Below are 24,210 nucleotides of genomic sequence, written 5' to 3' on the forward strand. Positions count from 1 at the left end.
TATATGGGACATGAAAGCTCGCTAGTTTAATACAAAGTCATTACTGCAGTTAAAACCATTAAGTTAATTAATATGGACATTTATTACTACCGATAAAAGATAATATCAGGGGATTTATAGAAACAATATATCTGTATCTTCTTCCTCCTAAAGTCTCCATGAAGACAGGACTTGCAGTGGGGCGGAATATATTGTAATGGCACCTGTTACTGGGGCTTGCACTAAAGGTAGGTCAAGGGGAACACTTGCAGGAGAGTCATTAAGATAACCCTGGCCCCGAGAGCACCAGGGCTCGCCAAATAAATCCTTCAACCTTTAGAATTATAATACATCGAAGGAAGCAGAAAATCCCTTGGTCCTGCCAAGCCTTGAGTGGTAGAGAGGGAACTGTGAGTGTAACCTGTTTCTTTTATGGGGAGCAACCTGTCCACTACCGACCATGGGGACAGTGTCAGCTCCCGTCTTCGGACATAAAGATAATTCTGTGCTCAGTTTTTTAGCTAGGGAAAAGTCAGGAAAAAAAAAACCCCTCAGCTTTCAGCCCTTCCACCTTGCCAGGTCTTCAGAGCTGAAAAACCTCAAGTTGTCCCTGACTGCTCTTGGTCATTTCCTCGTACTGATGCTGGATAACAGTTGGGAGACGTGGTAATTTAATAAAGCTTTGCAAATGTAGACAACTGCAGAATGTGATAGAGGGGCTGTATCAATCACGGTAATGACAGACATTAGCAGAATGCCAAGTGTTTTGGTCTCAACAGATCTGTCACAGGTTTGCAGGCAGCAGTTGTAAGTACAGGTCTGTGCAACGGCCGCTCTAATTTAGTGCTGTCTGCAAAGCTGTCACTTCAAGAGAAGATTTATTGGGCTGATACATGTGATTTATGTCAGACGGTTTCAGCTTTGCTAACTTGTGTGCCACAATAGTAGTTAACAAGCAATTAAAATCTTTGGTCCATTGTGCTGCAACTACAGGATAGTTCCCCGGAGCCATCACTGAGCATTTTTCCCTCTTAAAAAATCCTCATTTTGGAGGCTGGGGGGAATTTCAGGGACTGCCCTCCCTTGGCATAGGTAGTTTCTTCCTCAAAATGGTGTGAATCTGCTCTTGGGGAGGGTATTTTTAATTCTGGTTTTCTCTCGCTCCCCTTGCTCCACGGTTACGCTGTGGAAGTCGGTGGGTGATGAGGGATATCTACACGTATGGTCTGCTCCTGCATGCACACAGAATCATCTAGGTTGGAAAAGACCTTGAAGATCACCTAGTCCAACCATTAACCTCACATTGACCGGGCTGTGGCCGTGGTCCGCAGCCAGCAGGAAGCACTGTGAGATATAATGACCCAAACACATCGTGCCTAAGCCCAGGCAGCCCTTGCACACAGGTTTGCTGTGATCCCCTCTGCCAGGTCCCCTCTCCCCAGCTGCTTTCCACTCCCCCAAGCTGACGAGCTGGTGACCCTCCTGGTGATGTTTACACACCCAAATTCCTGCTGCTGTACCCCTTCTGGGAGCAACCAGGCAAAAACCTGCTGCGACCACAACCTCGATACGAAAAATCAATATTCTGGAGCGAAAAATGAAATCGGGTCAAATGTTTCAGGCAGCATCTCCTCAGGCCGCACTTGTGCACCCGCTGCCATCATCCCAACGCCGTGCTCCATCCTTCCCGCGGCCGCGGCTGTCAGGAGCTGCAGATGCTGCTGAGCGGTAACAACCCTTTCTGCTGCCTCCGAACGCCACTGTCAGGGCCAGGAGCCGAAGTCAAACTGCTCCGACTGAAGTGCGGCCAGCCTAGCTGTGTGAGCCCCTCTGCATGTTCCCATGAACCCAACTCTTTTAAATCAGACAGTACTTTGGAGATAATTAGCCTCATTGCATATACACAACGGCTCTCCCCTGAATGATGCAGGCTTAATTACTGATGACAGGGCTGGGTGGGTGGTTTGTTTTTTTTTTGTCCTTCTGTTACAACCACGAGTGATGGTAAACACACACCTTAGTGGGCATTTTCACCTGCTGAACACTGCAGTCCTTTTTCTGCCTTTTTTTTTTTTTTTTTGGTGGTCTTTGAGAGATGAGTTGTTTTTTTTTTTTTTCCCATTATGAAATGGGTGCGGGAAGCTGCAAGCAGTCAGAGTTTTCTGTGCGTAGATGATGTTTTCACCAATACCCACTGTATTTTAAATCTCTTTTCCCCTTGTTTTGTGTACAAACTTCAGTTCATATTAGAAACAATATATATATGTGTTTCTGCACTTTTCAGCCTGATAAGATCACAGGGAAATTTTGCAGACGAGCGACTGCTTAGCGCAGGGAGCAACAATCAGGAAATGCTGCATCTCACTGCTTCACCAATAACCAGAGCTTTTGTACATTTTCCAACACTTTGTCCTTCTGGGACAGTGCTTATATGTTGCAGGTGAATATTTGGTGCTTAAAAACCAACAAAGCCTTTTCCCTAACCCTTACTCCTGCTCTTAGTCACTTCTGGTCCCCATGCAGAGACCCTTGACCGAAGGGAGGTGCTATGGGAGGGCAAACTCCAGTGATGGGCTTAGTTCAGATTTTTGGCTCCAGCCCAGCTTTACTAGTATTCAGCCAGGCTTTTCTGGTATTTACAATCTTCATGGCTGTTTTCCCCTCTCTCACCATCCCAACAAGCAAGGAAAACCCTGGGGCATCAGGTAAGGAGGCATCAGGAGGGGGTTGTGCCTTTTGGTACAAGGTGGGTAGAACAGATCGACTTCTGCTCCTTTAAAATGTTGAATGGCTTCGTCTTTCTCAAAGCAAAATTTATATCCACCTTTTTGGCTCATCTTTATTTACCAGGGGGCTGAATTGTCTGAGCCTTCACATGGGCATGAAGAGAAGACCTGAGTAAGTCCAGGGTTACTGTCAGCATCCCAGCACAGTCTGTGGCATTGAGCTGTGCAGCCGGTCTCACACACCAGGTTGGGAAGAGGGCTTGTTTGTTTAAAGTAAAGTGAAAAAACCCCAAGGAAGTAAACAAACCCTCTGGAAAAACTTCTGCTGAGCAAAGGTGATCTAAACTGACATTGAGAATTGTTTGATTTACAATAACAGGGAGATAATATTTTGCTAAGCCTCCCTGTAATACAATGTGTGTCATTTTAAATTTCCCATTACACTGAGCAATCTAATAAATAAATGCCCCGGTTGCAATAAACATGAATCATTCAGTGTGGAGAAGCTCTCAGCAGCCCTGTAACACATATCTTCTTCCTAATGGTCTTTGGAAGTCACCGATTAATTTGACTTTCAGCTGACTGGCTCTGAAGCAGAGGAGCCTGGCTACTGCCAGACAAGTGCCTGCAAGATGCTGGGTCAAACTCTGCAGAGATTTAGTGACAAATCAGATTTACAAATTAGGGATGTGCCGCTCTGTAAAGGATACGGCTCAAGCCTGGTGATTAGCACGAACGTGGTCGGATAGAATTGGCTACTGTTTTTTTTTCAGGGTGTTTTTTCAATGCTAGAAAACAAAAGCAGTTGCTTTACATGCTGCAGCAATGAAAGCCACCTTCTGAGAACAAGAAAGAAGTTCATGTTATTCGTCCCCTAATTTCTGCTGTTAATCTCTCGCCGGATTATGTGCACGTGAAGGTATTTTAGTTATCTTCTGCTCTCATGCCAGTATTTGTTAGAATTTGGGATGGAATTTAATATGAGTAATGTTAGGAGAAACAGGTCAGGGTTTCAGATTAACACCAATAACCATAATGAGAACAGATGCTTATATCCATCTGGAATGTAGATTTAATATGTTAAATTCATAGCTCAGCCCATGAAATGCAATCATCAGATGTTTACTGGCCCCAATTTAATGAGCGATTTTGGATTAAACAGGGGCCAAACAACAGGCCACCAATCTATATTAAATCTCTGCAAAATGAAAATTGCAAAGATTTACTTAGGGTCATTACACAAGAAAATTTAATCACAACCTCATCCATAATGTCACATCGTCATCAGACTGATAATTGAAATGCCATGTGAGGGATTATGAATAACCCTCTGTTTATGAAGATAGCTTTCTGATTATCTCTATGTCCTGTGAGTAACATAAAATATGATTTGTATTAATGTACATAGTCCTTGCCTAAAAGAAGCCCATTGGGGATCTGCAGAAAAAGTCTGGTTGTTGGTTTTTTTTTTTTTTTTACCTTCACTATTACTGACGGGAGATGTTGTTAAGAAACATTATTGCCACAATTTTAAAGCTGCATGGTAAGGCGAAGCCTCACATACACTGTGCTCCATGGCATCGCAGGGTGACACAGCCCCCAATATCCCTGCAGCTGTGTGGGTGCTATAAAGTATTCAGCACATGATTTTAGTGAGCAAACATTGATTTGTCTAGAATCAATATTAATTTTTCAGACTGTATGTTCTCTGGGGCAAGAAATGTATCTTCCAGTATTTACTAAACACTTAGTACATTTGGGATGGGAGTAAGAGCACACTTTGGATTTTGGCATGTTACAAAATACTAAACTCTTGGATATCTGACAATTATATAATTGTGCATTGTGCTGGATTATACAGTAGCCTACAGAGAGCCAAATTTCTGATAGCTTTTGATTTTAAAAGTCCATCTAAATATTTATAGAATGTGTGCTGAGGGACTCTCTGTTCCAGCCCCGAAGGTGAATTCTCTGTTGAGACTCCAGAAACCACAGAAAGGAGCAACAGGCTCTTCTTGTGAGCAAGTGTCTGTGCTCTGACATGACATACATGTGTTGCTACCAGCCTTTCCTTCCAAATTCACACCTTCTTCGTTGTTTAGTTCATACCTACGTGAGCCAAGTCAGTCAGATGATGCCCTGCTCTGCCACCGACCTCCCCGCTGGCCCTGGGCGTGTCACCTCCCCCCTGTGAGATGGCACCACGAAGCCAAAGTACCCGGGCGCAGAGATGACCCCAGACACTGTGAGCAGAACCAGTAAGTGTCCTGCACAGAGGAAGGGGTTTCCCATTTTCTGGCCCTGCAGATGAGATCTTGATTTGAGTAACTAAACTGTCAAGCCCAGGGCAGGAGTGAGGACGAACTGAGAGGCTCATCTCCAAAAGCGTGGTCTCCTACTCCTCCAAATTGGGCCTGAGCTCAGGCTGAACATGTCACACACCCTGAGGATTCAGCTCCATTTAGGGCAAGAGCAGAAGGCAAGTGGGAATGTGTCTTTTCCCCTGTTCAGGGCTCCTTCCTGCACCTCCTCATTGTCAGTGTTGCAAAACTGATCACATCCAATGTGTTTTAATTGCCCTGCATATGAATTAATTAGCCGTTTTGTCAGAGAACAATTAAGCAGCAAGCTCAGGAACAAGAAAAGCCAAGGCAGAATAAAAACCTGAGTCCCCTGTCAGGCAGGAGTCAGCAGTGCCTGAGAGGAGCATCTCACATCCCAGCTGGAGAAACGGTGCCTGTGGTGGGGCATCCGGACAATCGGGTCTTTCTGCCACTGTAGCCCCAAGCCAAAGTTTGGATCAACTCCCCACATCACACTTAATTATCCAAATTTTAACCAGCTTTAGCCACGTACATGCCCACATAGAGAGAGATAAAGTTTCTAGCGGATCTCAGCCCACGTTGTGCTTAACAGGCTCTGAAAAACTTTGGCATCTACGTCTTAGCTGGGCTAGCCTAGGAGGTTCCCCTCTGTAAATCATTTGTTTCCAAGCAAATCTGTGCTCCTCTTTGACTGCAGCAGGCATCAGGCAACCACAGGTGGAAGGAGATTTTTTTTTCACCAGCAATTAAGTGGGAGGTAGAAACAAGCTGCACACTTTGCAGGTGAAGGTCACACCTGGGAAAAGGCTGGCACTGAACACTGGATGTGTAACCCTGAGGTCTGATACGTTCACCGGTGTCTACGGCTGAGGATTCACAGAAAAAATGTTTCTGTGTATTCAAAACGTGGATCTGCTGTGCATATACTTGTAACTGGAGAAACCAGTGGAGCAGCTGGATGGACCCACAGAGGTACATCAGTGCCACTGCCCGCGGGCAGGGTTTGTACATCGGTTTGGTTTAGGTCAGAAGGTACCAGGCAACGTGATAAAAGTGCAGACGAAGTGAATGTTGCCAGTTGTAACTACAGGGCTTGTCGGAAAACACAGGCTGAACTTCTCGCCCTGAGATTAATGCCAGGGTGCCAGGTCCTGGAACGGGGACGAGGTGGTTACTCTGCCCCGACAATTGGCTCGGGAGGGAGGGAGTGCAGATGGAGCCCTTTCCGACTGGCTAGCGTGGATCAATGGCTGGACCCTGGCTTTCATTATTTACACAAGTTGCACAGATAAAGCTATTAAAAACAAGACATCCGCAGAGAATGGGGAGCCATACGTTGCGCATAATTTACATCAGAGCATGCACCAGCACTAATACAATTAAATGCAGATAAATAGGTAAGGCATAGCCTTCCGTGGACCAAGGTAAGAGGGGATGTTATTTTAGAAGTCCTTGTGATATTTCTGGCTGTCCAACCATTGGAAAACCAAAGACCAAATCCCATGTGGGTGGAATTTTACCCAGGATGCCACATAACCAACTAAATCACAGGAGACAAGGTGCATTAAGTGGTCAGCAATGGGGTGGACTCCTTTTTGTTGAGTAGACATAAATGATAATGCCCCAGCACTTGAAGCACACTGTGATTTCCATCTGCGGGTGTTGGCAGAGCGCATGGACGGGGAACGCCACAGGCAATGACACTGCTCTGACAACCTCACTTCAACATACACTTCTGAAAGGGGATGGCCCAAAGTTACTGTCACAAGACGAGATGGTCTCCGAAATCGCCAGAGCACCGTGGAAATGTTCCTTGGGAAGATTAACCCAGTCCTTAAAAAGAAACATGCTTTCAACTAAATCCGCAAAATATTCCCTGAGCCTCATTTACAGGCTGTTTAATCCCTTATTGGCCAATAGCGTTTTTATGGGGATTAGTATGGAGGAATAGAATGGGCGATCTCCTCTATGCCTAAGGGTTTGTGCTGGTCATGCCACCGAAAATGCGGAAAGATGAGCAATTCAGAAAATTTCTGCTATTGAAGGCGCACGGCCTTGACTCAGTCCTGAATCAAGAGAAAGGAGCTGTGATGTTCGAAGGTGGGTATCTGTAAAAGGCAAGTTGGATGTGACTTGAGCTTTCATCTAGGGGTTGTTTGGCCCTTGCTGTGCTCTGCAGTAGGTGTGACTCCATCAGAGATCACTGACAGATGATGGCTTATCTAGTGGCACCCTGAAATGCCACTTCCCAGCTGCCACTACGGAACAAGGTCCCTGCTTTCCCAAGGCATGCATGACAAGGGGGATGTGTAGCCAACACCATCTTCCCATGCCCACGTGAAAGAATCAGGCAGCTGCCTGCAAGTGGACAGTTACAGCCACTTTCTCGGGGTGTGCGTGTTTAACAGGCTTAGCCAGCGTTACATCTCCCAGGCACCTTCTCTCCTGCGGGCTGATCCATATAAGCATCTAAGAGCATCGTAGCGCTGCCAGGCAACGCTTTGCTCCACTGACAGATGTCCCTGTGCGATATTTAACCTCTTGAGGTTCTAATCCCACAATTAGGGAGGTCATTATCCATGGACCGACACAGCAAACCCAGGTGGAGATTGATGGCTTTCATCAGTCCCTTCCTCTTTTCCAAACCCGGGGTATCTCACTGAGTTTCTCTAGACATACGGCGCTGGAGTGGATTCAGCTTTGCGGTGATGACAGGATGCTATCTGCTACTCTTTCATTGAACAGTTGGGCTGAGCGTTGGCTTCATTATTACCCAGGGTAAAAAAATAATGAGTCATTATTAATGGCTGCTGGCACATGGGCAAAGTTCAAAGGTGTTGGGTGAGGGCCAAATTCCGCACATGTCCGTGGCTGCATGGACACAGACATGGTCTTGAAATATGAAAATAAAGGGAAATACTGCTAGGGGGACAAAGCTCTCCGGTGTGTAACATGGCTGATACGGCAGAATGCTTTTGTGAATCCCATTCTGTAAAAGTCCTCATCTGAAGGTGACAGCAGCCACAAAATGGAGGTGTTAAAGAGAACTGACGCATCAGATAAACTCCAGCTGTCGCCTCCAGTCAGTGCCTCTTGTCTTTCCCCTGTCTGGCCCTCTTCTCTTGGCTAATATCCCTAATGATTAAGATTGAAAAAATGTTTTTCTTCTTTCGCTTTCAGCCCTCAAAGGTTGATCTTTGTTTTTCTTCCTTCCCTTCTTTAAACAGTCTTATTTCTCAAAGAAGAGGTAACTAAAATCCAGGAAAAAGTCAGCAGTTTGCTGCTTAATCTGTTTTTCTCTAGAAAGCTTGTAAGACACCTTTTGGATGCTTTTCTGTATCCTCCAGGTAAATTCTGCTCCAGATCCCATGCTCAGTACTTTTCTTTTTCTCTCCCAGCCCCTGTTTAAAATATCAGATCTGAAGCTTTTTTTTGCTTGCTGCAAAAAGTCCCCAACCCAAAGTCTCGAAGGTCACACTTGGATCACACTATCCAGTCTGAAGCAGATTATTTTTGCTATATTTTCTTGGTTGAAAGTTTGGTGAGGTGGTGGAGGGTGGTCTGCAAACAACTGCAAACTCCTGCCCCTGGTCCAAAAATTCATTGAATTGTTTGAAAAGGTGATTTTTCTCCTAGTTTAACCTTAGCCAGGGGAAAGATGAGTCTGTTTGTAAAAAAAAACAAAAAACCAACCTTTGAAGAGTTAAAGGATGCTGCAGAAGCAGAGGCTGCCAGTTCAGCATGCAAATACACTACCCACTAAGTCAGGGCTAAAACTAGTGTTCCTCGGTGGGTAGTAAAGATTGCTGTGTGGCTTTTCTGAGCTGGGATGAAAAGATTTGTTTGAGATCCCTCCCAGGTACCTAATTTTTGCATGGCTCAGGTGACAGTGCTGGTAAGGATCCGTCTCCCTCAGCTCTCACAGCAGGGCCAGGCAGGCTCCCCTGCCTATATGTAACCCTGCTGTGATTCACTCAGGCTGCTAAAATTGATCCCCCTCCGTGTAGAACTAAAGTATTTAGGACCTTTTGGGACAATTAATTTTTCTTCAATAAGCCCAGATGCATAAAGTGAAGTGTATGTGTGTGTATACAAGATCATTCATTGTCGTGCTGACAAAATGGCCAAACAGGTGTAAATGTATCTCCATCAGCAGATATATCGAGAGACTGATCAATCCATCACTCTACCTCAGGATGTTATTTTCGTGCAGAGAAATAAAAATCTTTTAAATTAATTTCTACTCTTGTCTCAGGGCTGCTGTGGAAAATTACCCAGTGGTGAAGAATGTCACTTACTGAAGTTTATTCTGTCCAAGTAAAATGGTTGATAAATTAATGTAAATAATCAACAGTATTTTGTTTTGAATAGTCCACCATCAGTTAGAAATCTCATAAAGAGAATGAAGCAATGACAAAATGTAGAACTGATCCCTTGACTATTTTTTTTTCCAATAGTGGCTATTTTGAAAATACACTCTGCTTACTTACATGAACAACACTCAGAGAAGAGTTAAAAGTGGCACATTATCTTTTCAATGACATATTTAGCCAGTTATTCAGGGTATAATGAAGCTGTGTAATGAAGTCAATGTCCTTGAAAGTTCTTCATCAATTTTTTTCTCATCTGTCAGCATATCCACTTGCCGACACAATATTAATTAAACACAACATTTCCTGGAGTGTTGAAGTGAAGTCCCATCACTGATAATGAACAGGTTTAGGAGAGTCACATCCCAACAAAATTACTTTTTAAACCAGCCTTATTAAGCAGAAAATTAGACCTAAATCACCCTACAACATCCTCATTAAAAGCCACTGATCCTTGGCTGCTTCTATGTTCTAACATCTTTAATTAGCAAACTGCTAGTCTATCTGCCATGATAAATGCTATTAATCTTACCTTTCATTTGCTTTCTCTTAACCTATCGTTTGCCCACTTCAGGGAGACACACGCTTCCACCAGAATTCATTTTATTGCGTCTAATGTCCTTGTAAGGATGAAAAATGCAGCAGTCGTGGGTTAAACAGCAACGGCTCTCTCCACCCTCACTCCATCATGGAATTCCAGGATTTGTAGATATCTTGGATGGCAGACTTGCAGTGTTTGAGGGGAAATTAAGAGTATTTGCTGGTAGATAGGTATGGGAAACTGCTGTCAAGCCTTTAAGATCGTAAACCTCAGTGCAACTCTGGATCGGAGCCCTCTCTGCTGCCTGACTTAAACCAGGGCAGAGTTCTGGATGTCAATTAAAAAATCTTCTGGGTGTCTGTGAAGGCTCCACCCAAGGAAAAGAAAAGCTTTAAAAACACAATCGCATTTTAGAATTGTAGCTGCTAAACCTACAATCTTTGAGTAGCCTTTAGCAAGCGTGGCAGCTTCACAGCTTCCTTATTATTTATTCACAGAAGCTCCAAAATATATCAGGACAAATAACACACTGCATGAGGCCACCTTCACATTACATTAATCAGATGTAAGCATTCAAATGCAGCGCCATACTATGCATTTCAGAAATGCATTATTATTATTATTTGCTGTGTTCTCAGGTACAAAATGCCATCTTGTATGTGCAGTGCTTTTTTTTTTTTTTTTCCCAGTTTATAACTGTAGAATTGGGACTCTCCACTAGGTTTGTGCAGGCTGATTTTTGCAGCATGCCTGTGCATCATCTTCTTACAGCAAGTAACATCACTGTGCTCAGCTCGCAGCTCCTGGGCGACAGAGAAGTACAAATTTGACCTCACCCACTGAGATATTTTGTGTAATAAATTCAGTTTGTGTTATTCAATAGGTCTTTTCAACGGGCCTCTGGAAGAGGCTCTGACCTGGATTAACATTGCCTGTCCTGATTGCAAACGCTGTCCTCAACCTTCAGTTTTAAGAGCTTAACTCTGAGGTTTGTCAGCATAATTTACGCCATTTACCCCTATCCATTTATCTCTTTCGTCGTTATTGTCCCCTATTATTTTCTGACCACACTTGCTTCCCACAGATATAAACACTTTCCCTTGGCAGTTTTAATGAAAGCTGCTTTTAATTTCACATTGCCTTGGGTTATTCTTACTGCTGATGAGCTGCTTCTTAGTGGGGCCAGGTTATTCTAACTGCTCGGAAACCGCCACCTTTCAAGCTCTCATTTTTAGTCCTAGCACTAGGGAGTAAGGCAAGGGTTTTTCTCACTGTCTTTGTGTGTCTGAAAACCGGGCATCTATTCTAAGCTACCTGCATAGCTTCTGCAGTCAATGTCAAGCGATAAGCATTCCCAGAAGGGAACTTGTCCACCTATTCTACAGTGACATGAATTACCCTTGGGAAACCGTTATCTATTATTCCTCAGTACGGAGACAGCCCAGGCTTAATTAGTTGTCTGACTTTTAGATGTTGAGTTAGGCAACGATAACCTGACTCCCAGTGATTTTTTTTTTTTTCGGTCTGGAGCAGATGAGTCATGATTCGTATGCAAGAATCATATTCATGAAGCTCTGCTTTTCTAGTGAAACCCTTCTCTCACCCCCAATATGTTTCCATTATCTTGCCATCAGGAAATAATTTTTTCTCCTGTATGCAAAGACACATGACATGCTCATTTGCCCACACACGTGCGAAACCAGATTAACTACTCCATAAATTAGTTAAAAGATTTTCCCAGAGAAAATGAAGAGGAAAGACATATAATTTCCACTTCTCAACTCCTAAATGAATGAAGATACTCTGACTGCTCTGTCCATGACTATCCAGACAGACACTAGAAATCAAGATCACTGAGCTGTGATGACCAAGTTTATGAGAACAGAGGGTCTCCAGTCTATCCCAAGCTAGACATGTTTTAATCTCAAAATTAATGACCCCAGTGGGTTTTTTTCATATTTAGGTTAACCTCCACCATTCTGTGTCTCCAAATCTGAGGTAGATCCTGAATTTTAACAGCTGGACCCAATGAAACCTTGAACTTGGGGTTAAACCACATCTGAATGGAAATCGAGATCAGAATAAACTTTTAGTCTAATTCAAATAGAGTGTTTCAGGCCAGCAGCTAGGATATTGTGGTGAATGAATCATAGGCCAGTGTAGCAAACAAACTGAAAGTCATTAGAGGGTCATGAGAAGATTTGTGACGAAAAAATATCAGCCCTTGCATGACTGGACTGGTTACGGGGCATTCCTGTCTGAGCAGATACCGCTCACATCACCACCAGGCTGAGCCACTTTCTGCTGGCCAAATCCCAACAAAACCCAAACCCCTCGGAGGCGCTTTTAGAAGTTTTTAGATTACATTAAAGCACAAAAGATGGGCGTTAATCCTACTGCACGACCTGATGGGAGTTACACTCCTGTGGAGCATACCTGCCACATTCAGCAGAGGAACAGAGACACACACTTTTGTCTGGGTTGAGTAAAATATATTCTGTGCCTCACCCGGTCACCTGGGTTGTCTCCTTCTGGCCAGAGCACTCCTCGTGCCATTTCCTACCAAAGTCTTTCATGCTACTGGATAAGTGAAAATAGTTTTTGTTTCAGACAACTAAAACCATCCATTAAAAGTGTTTCAGCCAGCAGAAACGTGTGCGTGTTGTCAGCAATGTTGGGTGTTACACAGGAAATCATGGGAAGGGCCAGCAAATGTGAAATGAAGTGCTAGAAGACAACTGCCTAAATAATCCTGATCACAAAAAGTGAATTTCATGAGGCTGACACTTGTCTTATTTGAAAATCAGAACGCTCCCTGAGGTTAGGAGAAATTAGTGTAAGAAACAGATTAACTCCATTGCAATGAAAACCAAAAGTTGGGTGTCAAACCGGCAGGGGAATTACAGGTGTGTAAGTACAATCACCTCAGGATGAGCAAGAGCAAACCGGAGCTGGTTCAAAACCAAAGGCTAGGCTAAAGTAGGGATGTGACTATATGAATAAAAAAATCCCTGTTAGAAGTGCCTGTTTTCCTTGTAAAAAGAAAAACAAAGAGTTGTTCGGCCAGCGATAGCACCTCCTCCTCCCACTGTGTATCAGTCTTACTTGTTTCCTGGGGTTAGCAGCTTTGTGTGTGACTCTGAGGCAGGAGCCTGTGGCTCGAACAGTGACACAGACACAGAGAAAGCAGCAAAGGACAGCCCTGCGATGACACTTCGTGTTACAGACTGGTGCTTTCACAGACAGAGCCGGGATCTTGGCTGGAATCTTTGCCATCTCCCCCCTTGCAGGGCAAGAAGTGAAGGGCGTTGAGACAGGAGCTCGGAGAACCAGAAAGCTGCGTTTTGCAGCGAGGGCATGTTTCTGTAGCGAAGCATGTCATAAACTCTGGCCCAGATTCCCCCCTATGACTCCACTGCGCGCAGCTCAAGACGAGGATTGGAGAACAAAGGTGGCTTGAAGCCACCTTTATGATTCTCCACTCTGGAAGCAGCTGGGGACTGGCTGGTCCCCGGGGTAGGTTCAAGTCGCCTTGGGCTACCGTAGCGGCAGGAGATTGCTCGAAATAGCCAAGATGTAGCTACACCACCTTTTCCATTGGCTGTCACTGCTCCAGAAGGAGCCAGGAGGTGACTTGGGTGACAACACCGCCACAATAGAGGCTCAATCTTCCCAGGGACCCCGAGCGGGTGGAGGGAGAGAGAGAAACGTCAGCACAGATGCTGCCGAGGAGGCAGCGCAACGTGCAGCTTGTTTAGGAAAGCAGCAAGCTAAGATCATCTGAATTCAAATATGGTAGAGCCACTCACTCAAGTCAGTGTGTGTCCATGGGCAAATGCCTTGATCTTTCCTGTGCCTCAGGGCAAGGCAACTGGAGAAGGAAGTCAAAAAGCAACAGAATTTCACTAAAATGATCAGATGCTTCTTCCCAATTTGGTTTAACTCTAAAACCAAACCCAAGGAAATATCTACGGACATCGCACACCCAACGTGGTCAAGAATTAATTTCTCACATATTTATATAGGAACTATTCCGTTTGCAGGCTGGATCAGAATCCCATCGAGGTCAGAAGCATTTACAGGGGAGATAATCTGCAATAATGAGAACTTCAACGAGCAGTCTGGTCCTAACAATTGCACACAAAAGCTCAAAAAGGAAAGGAAAGTCTCTTGCTTGACAAAGGATTTTGGTTTTGCTTTTGATGACCTTAAATATAAGACGGACCCCAAACACCTACAAAGGAGAGAAACATTTGAGAAAAGGTGCTCTTTGCTGCATTGCTTATCCCCCGCTCCCACCCCTAAAGGGTATTTGCGAACTGCTACAAGCAAGCACCTGAAAGAGGAGTCAAGTCATACTTGCCTACGCTGTGCAATCTCCCAGCGCCAAGATTATTCTATACAGTGCCACGTTCAATTGCAAAAAGAACCGTTAGGAGTAACAGAGCTCCTGTAACTAAAGTGTTTTCTGTCCTCAAATCTTCCAGGAAACTGATTGAGGCAAGAGAGGGAAAAAGCCGAGGGGAGAAAACTTGTTAGGAGGAAAATTGTATTTTCTTGGACATCGGAAAGGATGTAAAACGAAGCCAGAGGCCTCCAAGTCAGCAGCCATTTTAACATTTTGCAAGAGATTTTCATCCTTTTCCCCTACAGCCTCAGTTCTGCTGTAAACACTGAGTGTACCCACTATGGCTGTCAGCTGTGTAGTTTGCTCTACACTGAAGCTGCCAGGAGATAAAAAAATTACTTAAAGTAATATAATTCACAAATGCGAGGCATAAGGACTTCTTCATGACATCTCTGTGAAGAGCGCAATGCATGACATTTACTTTTAGCAAATCAATAAAAATAGGATGCATGCATTTGGAAACCAGTAAAAGCAAAGATATGCTGGTTCTCCAACATTCTCACTGCAAAGCTGCCGACGGCAGAATGGGAAACTAACACCCTGTCCTGTCCCAAGACATCACTTTCTTTTTAAGGGTAAAATAAAATGATGAAAAATATTATTCATGGGTCTGTCAGGTTGAACAGGCCAAAGTAATTTTTCAGAAGACCGGTGGTTTTTCTGCAATGACACTTTCTGTGCTACAGTCAAATGATGGTGCACAAAGTTTCATGAAAACATAATAAAAACATTCCGGTGAAGCCACCAACAATTGATGGAAAAAAAGACACCGCTGGGTAAAAAAAAAAATAGAAATCTTTGTTCAGGCACACACAGGTGCAATATATGCGAAGACATTATAAACGTGCATCAACATACCATGCATGTGGATGTGTTTTACACAGATAAGCATGCCTGCAGAAAAAACCCCCATATTTATCAGCGTAACCTAAATTTGAAAGTTTTTTTTTCCTTCAATAATCAATTGACTGCTGTTTTCTTGAAGGCAAATACAAGCACAGTAAATTCCTTACTGGTATCGTGGGAGAAGAAACATTACTACAGACTGTAGAAAAGTTCAGCCCTACTAAATTCTGATGAACACCATTACTGTGATTACAGTTTGTGCAAAGAAATGCCCGCCTCATTGTCATTTCTTATACTACATCAAGCAAAGGCTGGTGGGGACCTAGTACTGCTGTCGCCCAACTGAATGTGACCTTTTTTGGGTGACCGCGTTGCGGTGGGGGTTTTCCTTCTCCTCTGGGAAAGTGTGAATAAAAAAAAAAATAATAAAAAAAAAAAGTGCAGACCCTAGGATGCAACGTCAGGTTTTAGTAAGTGCAGAAATTAAACAGATGAGCTTTTTGCTTTTAAATGTCAGCCCTGTAACTTTCCTGTCATTTGCAGGAGAAAAGGGAAGGGGCTAAATATCTTGGGATGGAGCGAGTTTTAAGCCACATAACGATGGCGATAAAAATCTATAATGTCACTTGCCTTGTGGCAATCAACAAACATTTCGCATTATGCTTGCTTCTTAAGGTTTGCGGCCAAAAAACAGATTTGCCTCTGTCTCATTAAAATAACGAATGCAGTCCGAATGGATCTGCAATGATTCACTGTACGTCACACTAAATCACGACGCTTTTTGGAGCCAACTGACTATGGCCTCATTACTTTAGACAAAAGTGGGCTTGGAGGAAAAACTGGGGTGATTTTTTTTTTTTTTGCTCAGCCATGTTTTTCCCTTTGAAATACTTAAGGCAAGAGAGCAGATAGTTTTTTTCTCCACTGGTAGCTGAGGAAGGTTGGGTTATATTCATGGTTCAATTCCGTATCAACACACATAAACACACAAAACATTAGTGTTAGTGTGGGGAAATAGGAATTAAGCAAATACAAACGGCATCAACGAAACAGATTTTAAAGAACCTGAATCACTGATGAAATTAAAGATGTAAAAATGAAAATAAGCTCTTAAACAATAATAAAAAAATATTTTAACTGTTTCACTAGGGCAGGCAGTTTGAAAACCAGCATGCTCTCTTCCTCTGTTGTGTAAGAAGTTATGTACTTGTGGTTTATCTTTTTTTTGTCTGAAACAGCTTGGCTAAATGTATCTACAAATTAATTTAACACTAATACTTATGATTAATCAATTTGGCCTTGAAGAAATTTTGGGAGTTACGCTTGAAACTGTTTAGCACTTCAGCAATAAACGTTAACTCAAATTTTACTATTGTTAAATGAGGCTAAGAATATTTTTTAAAATTAACTGGATCACTTTAAAACAGTATGTAGTTATAAACACAAACAGAAATAAGAATTTGAGGTCATAGGTAAAAGAATTAATGTGAATTTTGACTATGAAAGGATTTAAAGTTCATGATGAAAATCATACTTCAGAGTATCTGAATGAATGGCAAAGATCTCAAATATATTATTTGCTTTGATAATTGTTTCCATTTTATCTTATACACGTATACTTTATTGTAAAGAGCATATTAAGCTATTTTTCTACAAAAAAACATGCAAACATATTTTTAATTTGGTAGTAAAATATTTTGTTCCATACCCATAAGGTATTTTTTATTTCAAGTAGAAGAAAAACTGTCTGAGAAGCATTCATGAAATGACTGGTTTAAATATTATAAATCCCTGAATTTTTCATCTCCCTTTGAACGGAATGCCAAAGGGGATTAAAGACTAAAGACATATCACAAAAAAAAAAAAATTTTACATTATTAAAATTACTGTAATAAAGAGTCTTTTCTAGCCTTAATCAGGATTAGTGAAAACAAACCCCCCAACTTTTCTACTGTGCAATACTAATCAGAATTCTATCAAATGATAGGTAACAGAGTAAAAGCAGTTTTGAAAATTAAAAATATTGGTTGATGTATTCTAGCATTCTTTAAAAGTGTTTTCACCTATTTGTGATCACAGCAATGATTTCTCTACTGATGATTCACACGGCAGGCAACAAGCACAGGTAAAAATAAATTTCAGTAACGCTGCAAAGTCAGACCTCTTATTTTCAGGACTTATTTGAATATAGGCTATAGAAGCAGGAGGGAAAAGTGCAATGTGGAATGCTTGGGTTTGTTCTCCTAAATTGAAAGTTAAATAACCCAAGTGTGGAAAACTCAGCTAGAAACCTGCTGTACATGCAAACTCAGCCTTGCAGGACATGCACTGCGACTCCCGCTGCTGAGCTGGCAATAAGCAGGTTTGGTCTGAAGAACTGTGAAAGCTTTTAAGTGATGTCTTTATCCACAGTACCCCACGCTTTAGTAATGCTACAAGGCTAAAAAAAGTGAAGGGATAAAGCTTGGACAGATTTTTCTGGTCCTCTGGAGCCTCTTAAAGAAGGCAGCATGATGTTGGTTTCAGAAACCACCGCTGAGCTCTGGAGCATCAGGCCCCATCTTGCTGTCCTTACTATCACCAGAAACTCCACCCATCAGTAAAATAGCAGCAGGATTGGACTCTCCCTTCATTCCACCCTTGTAAAATGTTGACTGCTATTTTAAGATGGAAATTATAGAAATGTATACAATTCCCAAAAATGATCAGAGAACAGTGACCAATCACTTCCTACAGTCTCAGAAACAAGCTTGACAGCGCAGCAATATTGTGAAAATCAGCTATACGGATTAAAGAAGGAGGAAAACTGCATGATTCTCATGGCTTCTTTCTAGGAACTCCAACTGATTTAATTTTTTGTGGTATCTGAAGTAGACAGCCACCCTCCGGGTCCTCCATCTTCAAACCTGTTGCGTCTCTGTAATGGGTTAAACAAGATTTTACCTCACAAGCTCAAGATTGCTAATTGTTAACTCCAGACTGATGCAGTGCAAACTGACAACGGTTTCCAACTCCCTATTAGTAAGGTGTTACATATTGGTTAGTAAAACCTTAGTTTTGGTTAGTGACTGGAATTACACAGCTTAAAAAAGCAGCAGAGAGTGGAGCAGCAACTCCTCTCTGCCTCTCTTTCTAACGACACCTCATGCTGATCATTCTTGAAGTTCAAAGAAAAACTAAGTGAGGTTAGAAAACAATATATCATCTTTAATTAAAAGTTGGCATTATGTTTTCTTCAAAGTATGAACATACCAGGATAATGAGTACATTAGAACACATGATCTGTATTTCAGTTCCATCTGAGCATACACCATAAATCCTTCTTGGAAAAAAAAAAGCAGGCATCATTAACAAGAATATCCGAGGAGAAAAAAAAGATATTTAGCATTTTGAAGTGCTCCCTTTATATTCTCTGAAACACCAACCAGAAGCAGACACTTAAAACCTTACATGGTGCACAATTTTTTTTTTTTTCATATACCAGAGAAGGGGCAAAACAAATGACAAGTTACAGGATTTTATCCCCTGGATAACCATGCACATTCGCAAGGTTAGCACTGATGCTTCACACACACAAACGCAGCGATCAGATGCTCCCAACAAAAACCATCTTTGCAGTGCTATTAGGCATTGGCTTGGCAGCAGTTTTAGCAGCAGCTCAGCCCAAAGTGTAAATCACACCGAAATGAATGCTGTCCTGTCAACGGGACACGCGAAGGACTCGGTATGGGTTTCAACCCCATGAGAAGAATTAAAATCCTACAAGTCTGTGGTGGCGAGAAGCAACTCACAGGACTGAACTTTCAGATTAACGGAGAAGTTAGTCAACTTCTAGTTTAATATCGTTTGTTGCAGGAAAAGTTATGAGTGGACTTCATTTTACTTTTGAATTAAAAACCCTGTACTTTAAGGTCGATTTCAACCACAATTTACAAGTTCCTCTAGCATTGCTTTGATAAAGTCTACATTTCTGGTTTGAATACCCAGCCTTTTAACAGTACTTAGATACTCAAGCTTGCTAATTTTTCTATCACAATTTTCTTTAATGCAGGTTTTATCTTCTGTATTCGAAATCCCACATTTAGCCTCATGAGATCGTTTAAATTAAAGTGGGCTCTCAAAGAACCTTCTGACTATTTCAAGGACTCTGAGAAGGTGGATTTTTAGGATTCTGCATAGATACGGTAATATAAGCAAGCTTTTTACTCATGTCAGTTATAGGAGAAGAATTAAACAATCCCTGTACTAAAAAATCATTGTTCCAAAAATAGCTTGTCTCTAAGACTAAGAAGACTTCCTGGGTTCTGAAATCGGTGAGTCACTCTTTTTTGCCATAATTGAGAAAGAAGCAATTATAAATTCCATTATTATCAGTTTAAGTCTTTAACCAAACCAAACTCATATTTAATATTAAGCCGTTAAATATTTTATTCTCCCAACTATTTTAGTTTTGGTGAAAAATGAACAGTTAACTAATCTCCATTTAAATATTCCCAAATGCTCAATCTTCTATAATTTTAACCAGACGTAATAAACATTTACCTCAAGATCATGATTTTCTGTTAAACTGACCTTTTTTTCCCCCAAATATTATCTAGCAACAACTCAGTCTGCAAAATTTTAAATGACCTTTGCTGATTTGCAGTTTCCAGTCATTTTTGCTTCAGTAGTGGTTTTGGTCGGCTTTCACTTCGTCAGGTGCCTTTTAACAGTATTTTCAAGATTTTCTTTTATGGAAAAAGGTACAACAGATAAACTGCTCTGTAAAACTATTCTGTAAAAGAAGAAGAAATGAAGATATAAAAATGGAAATGAGCAGGAACCAGTTTTAAACATATGTCTTTATAAACGAGGCTTAATCACACACTTCATTTTCCAAACACAAAAAGTCTTTTGGAAATGTATTAATTAAAATTAAGTGCCACAGACAAACAGCTTTAGAGGGATGGCAGTCCTTTTCAAATTAGCATAACACTAGCGACAGGCATGGAAATTGGTTTAATAACCCTAAATAGTTACACCCCACTCCTAACACAAATGGCCATGGACAGCTCCAGCCCCTCAGGCTGCAACTGTACCAGTTTACGCAGTTGCTCTGACATTGGGTGGGTATTCCAATCTGAATAGAAATCACTGAATGCACCTCAATTATTGTTATTATATAATGACTAGTGAAGCATACAAGGCACCAAAGCGTTAAACATCATAAACCAGAAAACCAAAGTAAACCAACACAAGCAACATCAAAAACTTAGCCAGCGAGGGACTCGCTTTGTAACTTGTACTAACACAGTCAATACTTGGCAAGAGATTATTAGTTTAGTCATGATATTAAGTGGCCCAAACCCCACATGTAGGTCTAGGGTCAAGCTGTAGATATAACAGAAAACTAAGCCGAAGGGATAAGCAGAGTCTTTAAGCAATTTCCTTCCCTGCCATGTTTTACACGGGTGCCCTCAGAGCTGAGCTCGATGCTACAATAACCCCTTCTAAACACCAGTTTCAGGGCACAGCATTCTCCAGCAAGTGTCAAAACACACAAGCTAAATCTCTACCTACTCCACTCTAAATGCCAGGCATAAAAAGCAGGTTTTTTTGTGTGCTCACGATTCATGAGAAACTGGAGAAAGAAACCCAAATCCCTGCTGATAAGGAGCTGAATGTCCACAGGTTTTTTTTCAGGTATCCCGATCATTCACCTAACTTCACAAAACTGCTCCTCTGCCATGGACTGCTGCGTCCGTCTCTGCTTTACCTTACTTCATCAGGGGTTTTGCTTTGATTGCCAGCTGGTTTTAGAGACATGTAGGACAGAGAAAGTGGTTATTCATGTCTTTTATTTATTATAAATACATATAAATATGTTAAGTGACCTTTTGCTTTATCATGATGATCAATGACTTTGGAAAAATCATCTGGAAAACTTAACCAAGCTGAGAAACAGGCAAAAAGCAAGCATACAATCACAGGTTCCTCTCAGTTCAAGAACGGGTTATAATTCTTTTTTTCTTTTTTTTTTTTTTAAGAGAAAAAAAGCATCTTATTTTGAAGCATCTATTTTTTTATCAAGAGCGCCAAACTTCCCCCCTCCCATGAGCTGACTGAATGACATTTTTATTGGGATTTGCAGATGCAGTCCAACCCCAGCTGGCTACACAGGACACCCCCTTCCCATGATTCGAAACATTGCATAGTTTTGCAGCTGGATTTTGCTCCCCCCCCATCCCTTTAAGCTATTTTTAACACAGGTCAATCATTCCAAAGAAAACTCACTGAGGTTTCCACTTCCAGATCTGTCTCCCTCCCTGTTTTTCTATCGTTTAGTTTAAAAAACTGCTCAAAAAGTTTGTAGATTAGAGCAGGCAGAAAAGTAACATTTTGCTCACAGTCCACTAACAGGCTGGGAAGGAAATAACTCGACAGATGAAGTTGTATGTGGGGGGTAACTAAACAAAGTTGAAAGTGGGTGTTTTGGGGGTCCACGCAAACTGCCAAATATTTCCAAATGGGGTACGGGGAGGGGGGGTGGGTGTTTAAGAGAAGCAAACAAAAAGAAAACCCAGACTTAACTGATGGTAGGAAGCCAGGGCTGATGGCAGTGGAAAGAAAAGTGCACGGAAAAAAAAAAAAAAAAAAAAAGAAAGAAAATAAACCCAAAAAAGCCCGAAGAAGCCAGAAGTCAAGGCTTGTCATTACAGTGTTTGCAGAGGGCGGAGGCGGCTCCTGTGAAGGCAGTGCATTTCTCGGGGCAGCCGGGCAAGGCCGCGCCGCCGAAGGGGTAGACGGCCGACTGTCCGAAGGGGTTGAGGGTGGCGGGCAGCGGGGTGCTCAGCGTCTGGCCCTGGTTCAGGTAGGCCACCAGCCGCCGCATCTCCTCCAGGGCCTGCGCCTGCATGAGGATGTAGTTCTTGGCCAGGAGCAGGGTGGCGATTTTGGAGAGTTTCCGCACCGAGGGGCTGTGCGCGTAGGGGATGACGGAGCGCAGCCCGTCCAGGGCGTCGTTCAGGTCGTGCATCCTCCGCCGCTCCCGCGCGTTGATGCTGAGGCGCAGCGAGCGCTGCTCCTTGGGCTTCTTGCCCAGGGCTCCCCCCTTCAGCTTGCCCTCTCGCTCGAAGGCCGCGCCGCCCTTCACCCCGGCCTCGAAGCCGTCCTCCTCGTCGCCGCTCTGCTCGCCGCTACTCTCCGCCGACTTGCCCAGCGCCCCGGGGTGGAAGTCCGCCCCGCCGCCCCCCGGGTAGGCCCCCCGCGGGCCCTCAGCGCCGCCGCGCACGGCCCCGTAGGCGAACGCCGACGGGCCGTAGCCCGGGGCCAGCGCCAGGTACGCTTCGCCGCCCAGCGACTTGAGCTCGGCCATCGCCTTGGCGGGGAGGTGCGGGGGGGGGGGGGAAACCGCGCTCCGCCGCCGCTGCCTCGGCGCTGAGGGAGAGGGAGGAGGAGGAGGATGAGGAGGAAGATGAGGCGGAGGAGGAGGAAGCGGCCCCGCCGCTCCGCGCTGGGGGCGGGCAGTGAGGCGCGCGCCGGCCCCGCCGCCCCTTATATCGCGGAGAGGGGCCCGCCGGGATTCCCCCGCCCACCAATCAGCGCGGCCGCGGCGGGCGCGCGGGGGGCGCGCGGGGGGCGCGCGGCGGCGGCGGGCAGCGCCTGAGGCGGCGGGCGGGAAAAACAGAAAAGGGGGAGCGGGAAAAAAAAAGAAAAAAAAAAAGAAAAAAAAAGAAAGGGGGGGGGGGGGAGCGGGGCCGGCGCTTCCTTACAGACCCGGCCTCCCCCCCACCGCCCGCCTTCTTTTTCCGGGGGACAAGAGGAGCCCGGTGGAGGGGTCCCGCGGGCCGGCCGGGACAACAGACACCCCGCCAGCCCTCAGAGGGCACCTGAGGGTGAAAGGAGACGTTGGATGAGGACTGGCGGGACAAAACGGCTGCGAAAAGTGAGCGGGGATGGAAACGGAATGGAAACGAATGGCTGTTGCCCAGCCAGAACTGGTATCGGGTGGTTGGGATGAGGCAGCGGAGGAGAAACCGCCGACACGAGCAGCGCGGCCCCAAGGGTGTCACCTCTGCTTAGCTGAAGCTGCCCCCCGATGCTGGAGGGGCAGGGAAAGCATCGTCACTTTGTAGTCCGGTCTCTGGCTTGCACAGGGTGAACTCTTTGGAGACGTGAGAGCTGGTTCTGCTCTTACGAGGTGATAGTGCTGAGCTATTTGCTCCTTTCCCCCTTCTAAAATAAATGAGCAAAGCCGGTGGTTGAGCTGATGCTTCAGACTGCTTCTCACTTGGCCCCTGAGCAAATAAAGAGTTGATCAGGGAACCAAAATATTTTCTGAAGACTTTTCTAGTGTCATTCCCAGGGAAAACTGGAGAAGTGAACACTCCTTGCCCCCTGCCCCAGACATGGGACCATGATCCACTCATGGTACATGGGAGGCAAAGGCATGCAGGGTCCTGACAGCTGTGGGCATGGCTGGCTGATCAGGTCCCTTTGATTTAGGTGAGGATGACAGAGGAGGCACCTGCTGTGCAGAGATTCCCAAGGCAAAGGCCTCGTCTTTCCATTCCCTTCAGAGACTCACTTGGCTTCTCCCTTCCATGTGCCAGAAAAAGAAATTTGATCCTTGGAGACTCTGTCCAGCTCTGAAGGGACTCTCTGTCCTTCCCAGTTGTGGGTACCAGTAATCACGTGCTAAGCTCGGAAACAAACCACTCCACATAATGGCCTGCAGCGTGTGAGGAGTCATCACTGTGGGGAATCCTCGCTGTCACTGGTAGAGTGTCTGACCCACGGAGAGATCTCAAGGAGAATCCATGGCAGACACTGGCAAAGGTGAGAGCTACATAGAGAAGGATAATCAGGATGCTTTATCCCATATTCCTGCATTAAGACAACAGAGAGAGCCTAATCTTTAACTGCAACAGAAAGAGGTCCCAGTCTCTTCTAGGCTTCTGAGAGTGCTTCGCAGTACTGAGTATTGGCATGAAGACAGTATAAGGGCATACCAGGCTTTCTCCAAGCATGACACGTG

The 24,210-nt window shown here is 43.9% G+C and overlaps 1 protein-coding gene across 1 annotated transcript; it reads right to left on the reverse strand.

The window, feature by feature from the left end:
• Positions 1–18,410: 18,410 nt before the first annotated feature.
• On the reverse strand, positions 18,411–22,692 carry BHLHE23 (basic helix-loop-helix family member e23). The gene has a single exon (XM_074920488.1). The coding sequence runs from the start codon at positions 22,546–22,548 to the stop codon at positions 21,874–21,876; it is 675 nt and encodes a 224-aa protein (XP_074776589.1). The 5' UTR covers positions 22,549–22,692; the 3' UTR covers positions 18,411–21,873.
• Between the last annotated feature and the right edge of the window lie 1,518 nt (positions 22,693–24,210).

This window comes from Athene noctua, chromosome 16 (assembly GCF_965140245.1).
Source record: "Athene noctua chromosome 16, bAthNoc1.hap1.1, whole genome shotgun sequence".
Lineage (NCBI taxonomy): Eukaryota > Metazoa > Chordata > Aves > Strigiformes > Strigidae > Athene > Athene noctua.

Coding starts and splice junctions, on each gene's coding strand:
- BHLHE23 (XM_074920488.1), bottom strand. CDS start 22,548: ATGGCCGAGCTCAAGTCGCTGGGCGGCGAAGCGTACCTGGCGCTGGCC.